Source organism: Mobula birostris, chromosome 12 (genome assembly GCF_030028105.1).
Source record: "Mobula birostris isolate sMobBir1 chromosome 12, sMobBir1.hap1, whole genome shotgun sequence".
NCBI lineage: Eukaryota > Metazoa > Chordata > Chondrichthyes > Myliobatiformes > Myliobatidae > Mobula > Mobula birostris.
Window position 1 is genome coordinate 63,413,135 of NC_092381.1, and position 12,023 is coordinate 63,425,157.

Consider the following 12,023-nt stretch of genomic DNA (forward strand, 5'->3'; position numbering starts at 1 on the left):
TAACTTCCATCTCCACCTAAACTTCTCCTCCTAATTAAATCCTCATGTTTCCATTTCCCTGACAAATAGGTTTAAATCCTCCACAACAGCACTAGCAAATCAAGTGACCCAGTTCCACTAAAATGGAATCCATCTGATTTGCTGAGATTCAACCTCATTCAGGGAAAGCTCCTATTCCTCAGAAATCTAAATCCCTCCCTCCTACATTCATTCTTTTCAACCATTCACCTGTTCTATCTTCGCCTTTCTATACTCATGAATACATGGCACATGTTTTAAGTAAGGAGTAAGGAGATTTATTATCTTTACAGTCCTGCTTTCTAACCTCTGGTTGCAGAATATCAACACACTAATTACCTTTATAGTTCTGTTTCTTTATGCGGACCCTACCTGCCTACACTGGCTCCACAGAATCTCTTTTCTTATCCCATCTTTCTTTCTACATGGATCACAACTGTATCTACACTTCCCAATAAAATATTCTTACCTTGGTTAGTGATACTTCCTTCAGGCCTCATACTTGCAACTGCAGAGAATGCTATCTATACCTAGAGCTAAACTGTCTCCTACTACCACTAGACTATTTTTCACTCCTCCAATGCAAAGCCCCCTCCCATATAACATATCGACAATTTGCTCATCCTCCATTCAGTGTCTGATCTCATCCACACGGACTGTAATAATCCTCTACGTTATGGACAAGTGCAAGGACAGACGCCTGAAACCCTAACCTCTGGATTCTCATACCTACCTCCCACATCCTCCTTTACCTTTTGATCAAATGCACAGTACTTAATATAAGATGTGTGACTACCTCCTAGAACAAAATTTCCTCCTCCCTGATGCACCACAACGTCTATAACTTGGATTCTAGCTCAGACTAGGAACTTAAGTTTCTTGATCTGTGAAAACTTACTGGAAACATGGTACACAAGGATGCCAATAGTTTCCATTAACCCCCATTGTGGCACCATATTAGATTGAGGAGAATGATAAGGCAATAATTAACCAAATTGGAATATGGAAGGCATTTCCCACCTTCTCAAATTGAAGGCTGATGTGCAACTGAACAAGAACAGGGAAGGGTAAAGTCAGGCAGTCCGGTAGTTTAGGGGACTGGATAGTCAGGGGGACAGAAAGGAGATGCTGTGGCCGCAAAAGATTCACCAGGATAATGTGTTGCCTCCGGGGTACTAGAATAACTGCACTGTAATGCAGAATATTCTCAAGGGGGAGAATTTACCCGAGGTTATTGAAGGACTCAAGAGACAAGATTGCTGGAACCTTGATCAGTATCTTCATGTCCTCTCTAGCCACAGGCAATGTCCTGGAGGACTACTGAGTTGCTAATGTTGTATCTCTATTTAAAAGAGGAACAAGGGAAAATCCTGGGAACTATAGACTGGTGAGTCTCACGTCTGTTGTAGGGAAATCGCTGGAGAAAATTCTTAGGGTTAGGATATGAGCATTTGGAAACCCATGGGCTAATTAGGGAGAGCCAGCACAGCTCTGTGCAGGGCAGGTCATGTCTTTCCAACTTGATCGAGTTTTTTGACAAGCTGATGAGAGAGATTGATGAGGGTAGGGCAGTGGATGTTGTCTACATGCAGTTTAGTAAGATGTTTGACAAAGTCCCTCATGGGAGGCTGATTTGGAAGATTAAGGTGCACGGGATTCACAGCAAATTAGCAGTTTAGATCAGAATTGGCTTGCACATAGAACTCAGAGGGTAGTGGTTAAAGAGATTTATTCGAGCTGAGGGCTTTGTAACTAGTGGTGTTCTGCAGGGATCAGCGCTGGGACCCCTACTGTTTGTGATGTCTATAAATGACCTGAATGTAAATGTAAATGAATGGGGTAGTAAGTTTGTGGATGATACCAAGATTGGGGAAGTTGTGGATAGTGTAGAAGACTGCAAAGAATACAGTGCATTATAGAACAGTTGCAGATATGGCTGAGAAACGGCAGATGGAGTTTAACCCAGATAAATATAAGGTAGGGTAGGGCAAATGCAAGGAGACAGTACATTGTTTCAGTTTTGCTGGACAGAGAGATCTTGGGATCCAAGTTCATGGCTCCTTCAAAGTGGCTACACAGGTCGATAAGGTGGTTAAGAAGGCTTATGGAATGTTTCCTTTTATTAGTCGAGGCACTGAGTTCAAAAGTCAAGAGATTATGTCACAACTTTTAAAAACTCCAGTGAAGCCACATCTTGAGTATTGCATACAGTTCTGGTCTCCCGACTAAAGGAAGGATGTTGAGGCTTTGGAGAGGGTGCAGAAGAGGTTTACCAGGATACTCCCTGGTTTAGAGGGTATGTGCTATCATGAGAGGCTGGATAATCGTGGGTTGTTTTCTCTGGGACCCTGAAGGTTGAGGCTTCTAAGATTATGGAAGGCATAGGTAGAGTAGACAGGGAGCATCTGTTTCCAAGGGTTGAAATGTCTAATACCAGAGGGCATGTTTTGAAGGTGAGAAGAGGTAGGTTCATGAGGAATGTGAAGGGTAAGTTTTTTTTGACTCGGAGGGTCATGGATGCCTGGTATGGTGGTACAGGCAAATATATTAGAGGCTTTTAAGAGACGTTTGGATAGGTACATGAACATAAGGAAGGAGGAGGGATATGGACATTGTGCAAGTAGGAGGGATTAGTGCTTGGGTGTTTTTGAATTGCTTTTTAGCTGGTTCCGCACAATATTGTTGGCCAAATGGCTTGTTCCTTTGCTGTAATGTTCTGTGTTCTATTTTCTATATTAAGAACACTGTGGCTACCGTGCAACTAATTCTAGAGTACATCTTCACCACATCAGCTGGAAGCATCCAATCACTTCTTGATAATATATCCATCCTGCTATCTATTTCACATCAAACTCATGCTATTTCTTGCACAACCCTTGCATTAAAAGCTGGCTTGTTGAATGCCAGGCTCAAGGGAAAAAGGGGTTAAACGATATTTGGTTTCATTGCCCCACCTCAAAATTTTTCTTGCAGTCTTTGTCCTCAAATTCATCAGCTTTCCCTTGAACTCAATATTTCTCCTTATTCAAATGTTTTTTCCTTGTTGACACTAGTTGCAAGTCTAAAATTTTCTCTATTTGTCATGCTGTAATACCTAGCCTCAACCCATATTGCCTTAAAATTAACTTTTCCTTAAATCCTGTGTTGTCCATTTACTTTTTGTTTGGCTAAACTCCACAAACAACCAAACTGTCTTCCAACGCTCACCATCTAGGTTAATACATGAAGAATGTTAATTTGGGTGAATTATTTACAAGTGACATTGTAGCTTTATGAAAGTCAGTACTTTCAGGAAAGCAGACAGCAATTTGAAATGCTAGATCAAACTACAAAAATTCCTTAGATTTTCAGCATCAGTGACTTTTATCCCTGTCACTTAAATTACTGAGATTCCAACTTTCCTACTTGAACATTCAACAGTACAGCTGAGGAAAAGCCCAGCACTGTTTTTTTTTAAAGCTAAAGCACCCAATGAAAAGCAAGCAACACACATCAAAGTTACTGGTGAACGCAGCAGGCCAGGCAGCATCTCTAGGAAGAGGCACAGTCGACGTTTCAGGATGAGACCCTTCGTCAGAAGGTTAGTCCTGACGAAGGGTCTCGGCCTGAAACGTCGATTGTACCTCTTCCTAGAGATGCTGCCTGGCCTGCTGCATTCACCAGCAACTTTGATGTGTGTTGCTTGAATTTCCAGCATCTGCAGAATTCCTGTTGTTTGCAATGAAAAGCAATTTTGAATTTAGTTATACACCTTTACATATAAAATTCTCACCCAGCTCTCCCCATAAATTACTAATGGGTAAAACACCTTATCCTTGTTACCTGGATATCAGAAGAGATAATGTAATTATGAGTAGTAGCCACAGGGTAGTGCTGTGGATAATTGCTGCAATTTATTTCCTACAGTGTCACTCAGTGGCTAGAAATGGATACTACAACAATTTACTCTGAATGAAATGTTGGTGGAACACGCAAAAAAAGCTGGAGGAACTCAGTAGGTCATGCAACATCTATAGAGGGAAATGGACATTCAATATTCCAGACAGAAACCCTTCTTCAGAACTGGAAAGATAGAGGGCAGAAGCCCAAACAAAAGGATGGGGGTGGGGGAAGATAGAAAGGTGGGGAGGGGAAAAAAGGAATGATGTGAGAAGCTGGGAGGTGATAAATGAAGAGCCAAAGGACTGAAGGAAGAATTGAATACGAAAGGACAGGAGATCAGGGAATAAAAGGAAGGACATGGAAACAAAATGGAGGAAGGTGTAGGTGGTGGGCAGGTTGTGGGTAGGGGAGCAGGAGAGGAAAGAAAAGGGGTAAAGGGGCTAAAGGCATAAAGGAAAACAAAGGGAGGCAGGTGGGAAAATAGAGGGGAGTAGTTGGTTACCAGAAGATAGAGAAATTGATGTTGATGTCACCAGGTTGCAGACAACCAAGTTGGAATATGAGGTGTTGCTCCACCCATCCGAGTATGACCTCAAAATAGCAGTAGATGAAGTGCAGACAGACATGTCAGTATGGGAATGGGAAGTGAAATTAAAATAGCTGGCTACCAGAAGAGTCTGATTGTTATGGCGAAGGCTCAACAAAGCAATCCCCCAAACTGTGTTGGGTCTCAGTGATACACACAAAGCCGCAATCAATGACCCTGTGAAATGCTGCCTCACCTGGAATGACTGTTTGGGGCCCTGTATGATGAGGGAGGAGGTCTAGGGGCAGGAATAACAATTAACATGGTTGCAGGGATAAGTGCCTGGAAGGGAATCAGTGGGGAGGGATGAGTAGACAAGGGAATCATGAAGACTCTGTGGAAAGTGAAGAGGAGAGGGGAGGGGAAGTTGTGCTTAGTGGTGGGATCCTGTTGGAGATGATGGAAGTTGTGGAGAATGGAATGTCAAATGCAGAGCTGGGTGATGGGTTGAGGACAAGGTGAACCCTATCCTTGTTGTGTCAGGGGATAGGGAAATGGCGGCAATGCAGGTGAGAGCTTCACTGACAACAGTATAGAGGAAACCCCATTTTCTGAAAGAAGTCATCTCAGTTGTCTCAGAATGAAATGTCTCATTATGAGAACAGATGCAGTGGAGATAGGTGAACTGAGAGAAGGGAATAACATCTTTGCAAGTGACAGGGTTGGAAGAGGTTAGTCAGTGAGTTTGTAAAAGATGTCAGTGGCTACGTGGAACCGTCTGGAGATGGAGACAGACAAATCAAGCAAGGGGAGAGCAGTGTCAAAAAATGGACCAAGTGAATTTAAGGGCAAGGTGGAAGTTAGAAGTGAAGTTGATGAAATTAATGAGCTCTGCATGGGTTCAGGAAGTAGCAGCAATGTAGTGGTGAAAAAGTTGAATCAGAATCAGGTTTATTATCGCTTACAGATATTGTGAAATTTGTTGTTTTACAGGAGCGATACAGTGAAATATATAAAATAATATTACAGGTTATAATAAGAAATAAATAGTGCAAAAAATGAGCAAAATGGTGAGATAGTCTTCATGGGTTCATGGATCATTCCGAAATCTGATGGCGAATTGGTGAGCGTTACTGAAGTAGGATCTGGAACATGTATTGTTCCACATAGCCAGTGAAAAAGCAGGCATAGCCAAGGCCCATGGGAGTGTCCACAGCTACACCTTTGATCTGGAGAAAGAGGGAGGAGCCAAAAGTGAAATTGTTAAAAGGTGAGCACCAGCTCTGCCAGACAGAGAAGGGTGGTGGTGTAGGTGACCTTGTCAGGGCAGTTATTATGAAAGAAGTGGAGGGCCTTGAGGCTTTCCTAAAGGGTGCTGGAAGTGAACAGGAACTGGACATTCATGATGAAAATGAGGCAGTCAGGGCTAGGGAGCAGAAAGCTGTTGAATTGGTGGAAAGCATAGTAAGTGCACAGACATTGACATCAAGTGACAAATAAAGTATACTGCATTGCTTTAAAGTCACCTTGGGTATTAAAGACAAGTTTTTAAGCACTCAAATGCATCATTGCTCACTGTTTAATTCAGCCAGGTTGAAATGATTTTAAGAAGAAGCACTGATCTGTTATCAAGAAATAACAGATGCAGAATATAAATCTCAAAGGAAAAAAAACTGCATTTAAATGACACTTTGCTTTCAATTTTATTCCTAGGCTACTGTTAAACAATACTTTCAAAGTTTCAGGCTAAGATTTATCAGTATTTAATATGATGGTACCCTAGCATAAAAACTGGATTAAATAAGTTCTACTTATGGCGTGAAAGATTGCAATGGTGTTCCATACCAAACTTTCATCAAGTTCAAAAAGATTCAGAACAGTCAACCAAAATGAGAAGTTTGCTAAATCGCTCTGCCATAAGTCATTCAGTTAACTACGTAAATAGAAAGATTCAAGGACTTCAGGTTATAACGAAATATTGGTGATGAAATTCATACCATTTTCAGTACACCACCGCAGGCTTTGGGGGTCTGAGGGAAGGAATACTTGAAGACAAACACATTGGAAAAGCATATTTGAAGACCAACACATCAAACCTAGCACAAAGCTCATGTTCAAGTGAACAAGAGTGATCCCCACCTTCCTGTAAATTTCTCACACTTGGCTCCCACTACAGCAGCTGCCTTCCTGTAAACTTCTTAGAAAGCAAATCTATAATAACCACCTCAAAGCAATGGACAGGTACCACCAATACTCCCCAAAATCTTTCAATTGACAGACAGGTTAAACAAAATAACATCAGCAACCTCTTCCAGATCACCATCCCTAGAACTAAGGGCATAATTATACTCAGTTGGTTCTAATGGGCAAGCTGTGTAATTCACATGTTATACACTGGACTCTCAAATTAGGGATTAATTTTCAAGCTCTATTATGGAAGAAGCTGGATTGCTATATGGACAGAGGAAACAATTCAAATATATTCTCAAAACCTTGAAAAAGTATAATATCCCTGGCCTGTAACTACTCAAAATGCCGGAACAGCTTTCAGGACAACATTGAGAACCCCAAGTCCATTAATCAGGAGCACAAAGAGATCCAGTGTGCTATTTACATCTCTCCAGAATTGCCCAATCAGCCATCACTTCTTGCTGCATTTGTGGCAGAGACTGCAGATCCAACATTTGTCACATCAGCCAACTTGAAACTTAAGAGAAATGAAGTGGAAGCCAGACTTTCATTATCTCTCGTGACTGTCCAAGACAAAAATCCAGAATGCACTCAGGTATTAATTCTAGGAAGTTGATAAAGAAAATTATAAAATTGATTAAAAACAGAAGTGAAGGAACTCAGTGAACGACAATGGGGAAAAAAAATTATTGATCAAAACTTTAGGCAGAGCTTGGTTCTCAATATTAATGCTAGTAATGTCCCTTTTCACTTTCAAGGGGATGGTCATTGTGCTAAGCATTTCCAGAATTTTCTGTTTCATGTTATCCTGTTGTATTCAAATCCAGCCCCAGAATTAAAAGAATGTGTAACCCACATTATCTTTGTTACTCTCCCTATTAGACATTCTAAGTGGAAAAAAAAGTCAAGTATTTGAAGTAAATCAACAGCAAGCCTTTATACTTACCCTCTGACTTGAAATGATAGCATTTTCCCAGCAAAAAGACAGGCGAGTTTCTACTAAACTTTGTTTTGGTTCTCACAATCCACCCTTAAGGGATAAAAGACAGAAGGGTATTATTCACAAGCAATAGTACATAGCCCTAAATGGGACATTTCCAGAGATTTTTTTAAAAAGGCTGTACTGACAAAGTACAGAAGCCCATTGTTTCAGTTTAAAAAAAAACTGGCAAAAAACCCATGTAGTCAGCATCCAAGATTTCATTAATACTATTCAAGAGGAGGGAGTGGGGAAGAAGTTGGTGCATGGGTGCAGTGAACTGATTTTTCTACTGAGATATACAGATCATTTCTTGTGTTAGCACCATCAGCTTTTTAAGATGTCATTAACTTGAATTAGCTATCGCAAAGCAACTGACTTGAATCACTTGTGTTTACCAAGCAAATATCTGCCAGTTATTCCCAATGGCTGCTAGTAACTGTGCTACATAGCATGCAATTCAATCACACACCAATTACTACTTTGGTTTATGCAGTCAGTTGATTCTTGCAGAAAATGACAGTTAATTTCAGGTTTAGTTTGACGGAGGCTTGGGAAGAAAAGAACTTTCATCACAAGTCATTCTACACAGTTCCTCCTAAAAAGTATGCACATTTGGTAATCTGATGTGTTCCAGACTGTGCTTTGGGATGAATTGCTTTGCTTAAAATTTTGATTCTGAATGTTTACTGACACCTTACTTTAATTGAAAGCCACCAAAAACTTGTATGGATGCTTTAAGATTTAAAACTGAAATATGGTTCATATGGGAGTATATTTTTTAAATGTAAACATTCAAAATCATGCATTTCCTAACACATTGAAATATGACATCTTACAACCTCAGAATGATCACTGTTTTATGGCAAGTCCTCACTTGATACGTGGAGGACCATCACTAGATAGCCAAATGAAACATTCTCTATGCTTCAGGACTATTTTGAATGGACTAATTGGAAGATGTTTAAGGAGGCTGCCACAAAAGAAGACGACACAGACTTCAAGGAATATGCCTCATCTGTCATTGGTGTGTAAAGGACATTGATACTTCAAGGATGGTCATCTTATGGTCCAACCTGAAACCTGGGCTGAATGTTGAGATGCAACCTACTGAAAACCTGAGACACTGCCTTCAAGTGTGGAGACAGAACAGCTCTTAGAATAGCCATAAGAAATCTCATCTTAGGTATCAAAAGGGCAAAGAACTGCCTACGCTCAAAATATTCAGAAACACCTCTCCTATAATGACCCCCAGCGTACATGGCTGGCATCAAGGGTATTACTGACTACACAAGGCAAAATGGTGTCAACCGTACCGGTGACTCCTCCCTTCCTGATGCTCTAAGCAACTTTCAAGCATGCTTCGAGGCTTGCAACACAATGCCAGCCACAAAAGCTACCCCTCTTCCAGATGAGCAGCCACTATCTGTAACAGCAGAAAATGTGAAAAGAACCCTGCAGAGAGTCAACCCTCGTAAGGCCGCTGGCTCATGTTTTACCGTTTCCCATTCTCATCAGGGAGGAGGCTACATAGCATTCACGCCAGGACCACAAGATTCAAAAACAGTTACTTTCCCCAAGCAGCAAGGCTGATCAACATCTCCACCCTCTAACCCACCCCCTACACCCCCAACTGTCCCTACTTCATCATTTTCTGTAAGTTATCTTACGTACAGTCACTCCTGTGCCTAGCATCACTTTATGGACATACAATCAATGTGTATAAGCTATCTTACACACTTACAGTATATTTATTGTGTTGTTATTATTATTATTATGTTCTTTAACTTATTGTGTTTTCTTTGGTGTTGTACCTGATCCGGAATAACTATTATTTTGTTTTCCTTTACAATTATGTATAGGAAATGGCATTAAACAATCTTGAATCTTGAACAAACTGCAGAGATTAGGAGAGATATGTTCCAGAAAGAAGATAGGGCAAGGATGGCAAGGTAAGGGAATTTTGAATGACAAGAGAGCTGGTGGATTTATTCAAAAATAAAAAGGAAGAAATGTAAGGTTTAGAAAGCTAAAGGCAAACAGAGCCCTTGAAGATTACAAAGAAGTTACAAAAGAACTCAAGAAGGAAACTAGAAGAGCCAGAACGGGCCATGAAAATTCTTTTTGGTGACTAGGATTAAAGAAAATTCCAAGGCATTCTATGCATACATCAAGAGCAACAGGATAACTAGGGAGAGGGTAGGACCACACAGTGACAAAGAAGGGAACATGTGCTTGACGCCAGAGGATGTTGGCGAGTTTTAAATGAGTAATTTGCATTGGTACTTACCAAGAAGCACATGAATGATAGGGAGATCAGTATGCAGCGTGCTAATATGTTAGAGCATTCTGAGAAAAAGAAAGAGGTTGTATTGGGTTTCTTGAAGAACAGAGGATGAGTCCCAAGGGGGCCTGATGGGATACACCCCAGATTATTGAGAGAGGATTTCTGGGGCCTTGACCAAGACCTTCATGTCCTCTCTAGCCACAATTGAGGTCCTGGAGTACTGAGGAGCAGCTAATATAGCTCCATCATTCAAGAAGGGAAATGGCAACAATCCTGGAAACTATTGACTTGTGTGACAAAAGACCAAGTTATCAGAAGATTGATGCCGATAAGAGAGATAAGAGAGAGACAAATGGGGGAAACATTCAAAATGCTAATAAGAGAGAGACGAGAGAGATTAACGAAAAGAGACACAGTTCCGAGTATTGTCAGACCAGTTGCTTTGTACCTGAACTGTTTGAAGTTTGATGGACAGGCGATACCCCAGCAGGGGATAAAAGGAACAGGTTCGCTAAGGCAAGCGACGCACCACGACACCATGAGATAACGAGATCCTGGAAGTGCGGTGTGCCCCCCCCCTACAAGTTGGTGGGAGTTTTGGAGGTCTGGTCACAGGACCGACCATAGACGCACAGGGGGAAAAGGTACGATCGGCAGGAACCTGGTGTGTGTGTCCGCCCTTGCCTGGGTGCCCGGTTCATCACAGAAGAACGATCGTATCCAGAACGGAGGAGTCAGAGTCGGTGACCTCCGAAGACATTACAAAGGGCTCGCCCGAAAGCTAACTGCGAGGAATATCAAAGGTCTGTTTGAATCCGATTTGAATATCATCATTCGCTCTCTCTCTCTCTCCCCAACGGCACAACAGCAATTACTGCGAACTGAACTAAACTGAACTGAACTCTGCGTCACTTGAGATTGATCATTTTACCCCTAGACTATGATAGAGCTTGATTGATCCTATTATCCTAGTTCTGTGTACATGTGTGTTTTACCATTGCTAACCTGTTGCATTTATATCCTTACGATTAGAGTACTGTGTTACTTATTTCTTTAATAAAACTTTCTTAGTTCCAGTAATCCAGACTCCAACAAAGTGGTCCATTTCTGCTGGTTTGGCAACTCAGTTACGGGGTACGTAACACTTGTGAGTCTCACTTCAGTGGTAGGAAAGCTATTGAAGAGAATTCTTAAAGAAAGAATTCATAAGCACCTGCAAAAACATAGGGATACTCAGCATAGCTTTGAGCAGAGCAAGATGTGACTTACTGAAAACTGAGTTTTTCAAGATGATGAAAATAGATTTGGGAATGTTCTCTATAGATTTTAGTGAGGCATTTGACAAGGTCCTTTATGGTAGGTTCATCAAGATTAAGATGCATGGGATCCACAATCACTTGGTTGTTTAGATTCAGAATTGGCTTACCCATAGAAGACAAAGGGTAATGGTTGATCGTACGTATCCTGGCAGGAGTTCTATGAAGAGACGTATTCCATATTGGGACCCCTGATGTTTGAGATATATATAAATAACTTGGATAAAAATGTACATGGGTGAGTTAGTAAGTTCACAAATGATACAAAGATTGATGGCATTGTGGATAGTATAGAAGATCGCCAAAGGATAGAGCAGATTATAGATCAGTTGCAGATATCGGCAGACAAATGGCATACAGAGTTTAATCTGGCCAAGTGTGAGGTCTTGCACTATGTGAGTTCAAATATAAAGGTGCAATACAAGATCCTTAACAGTATTGATATACAGAGGCCCATGTCCAGGATCATTGAAAGTGACTGCACAGGTTAAAGAATGCATATGACATGCATGCTTTTATTAACTGAGGCACTGAGTCAGAAAGCTAGGAACCATCTCTGGAATATTGCATTGAATTTTAGTCAATACATTTTAAGACAGAAGAGCATACAGAGTTCAAGATGCTGCTTGCATTCGAGGCATATGCTTTAAGGAGAGTTTGGACAAACATAGGTTGCTTTCTGTAGAGCAACAGAGGCTGTGAAAAGGCCTGATAAATGTTTTAATATTATGAGAAGCATAGAGATTAAATAGCAATATCTTTTTCCCAAGGTCAAGATGTGTAATACTGGAGGGCTTGAATTTAAGATAATCGGGGTAAATGGTA

At 41.0% G+C, this 12,023-nt stretch overlaps 1 protein-coding gene across 4 annotated transcripts in view; it reads right to left on the reverse strand.

The window, feature by feature from the left end:
• Positions 1 to 12,023, reverse strand: part of atg4c (autophagy related 4C, cysteine peptidase) — a 69,280-nt gene that overhangs the window by 36,848 nt on the left and 20,409 nt on the right. For all 4 annotated transcript variants that reach the window (XM_072273911.1, XM_072273913.1, XM_072273912.1 and 1 more), the window contains exon 3: positions 7,563 to 7,646. In XM_072273911.1, the coding sequence (XP_072130012.1) occupies positions 7,563 to 7,646 (84 nt within the window). The remainder of the gene's footprint in view (positions 1 to 7,562; positions 7,647 to 12,023) is intronic.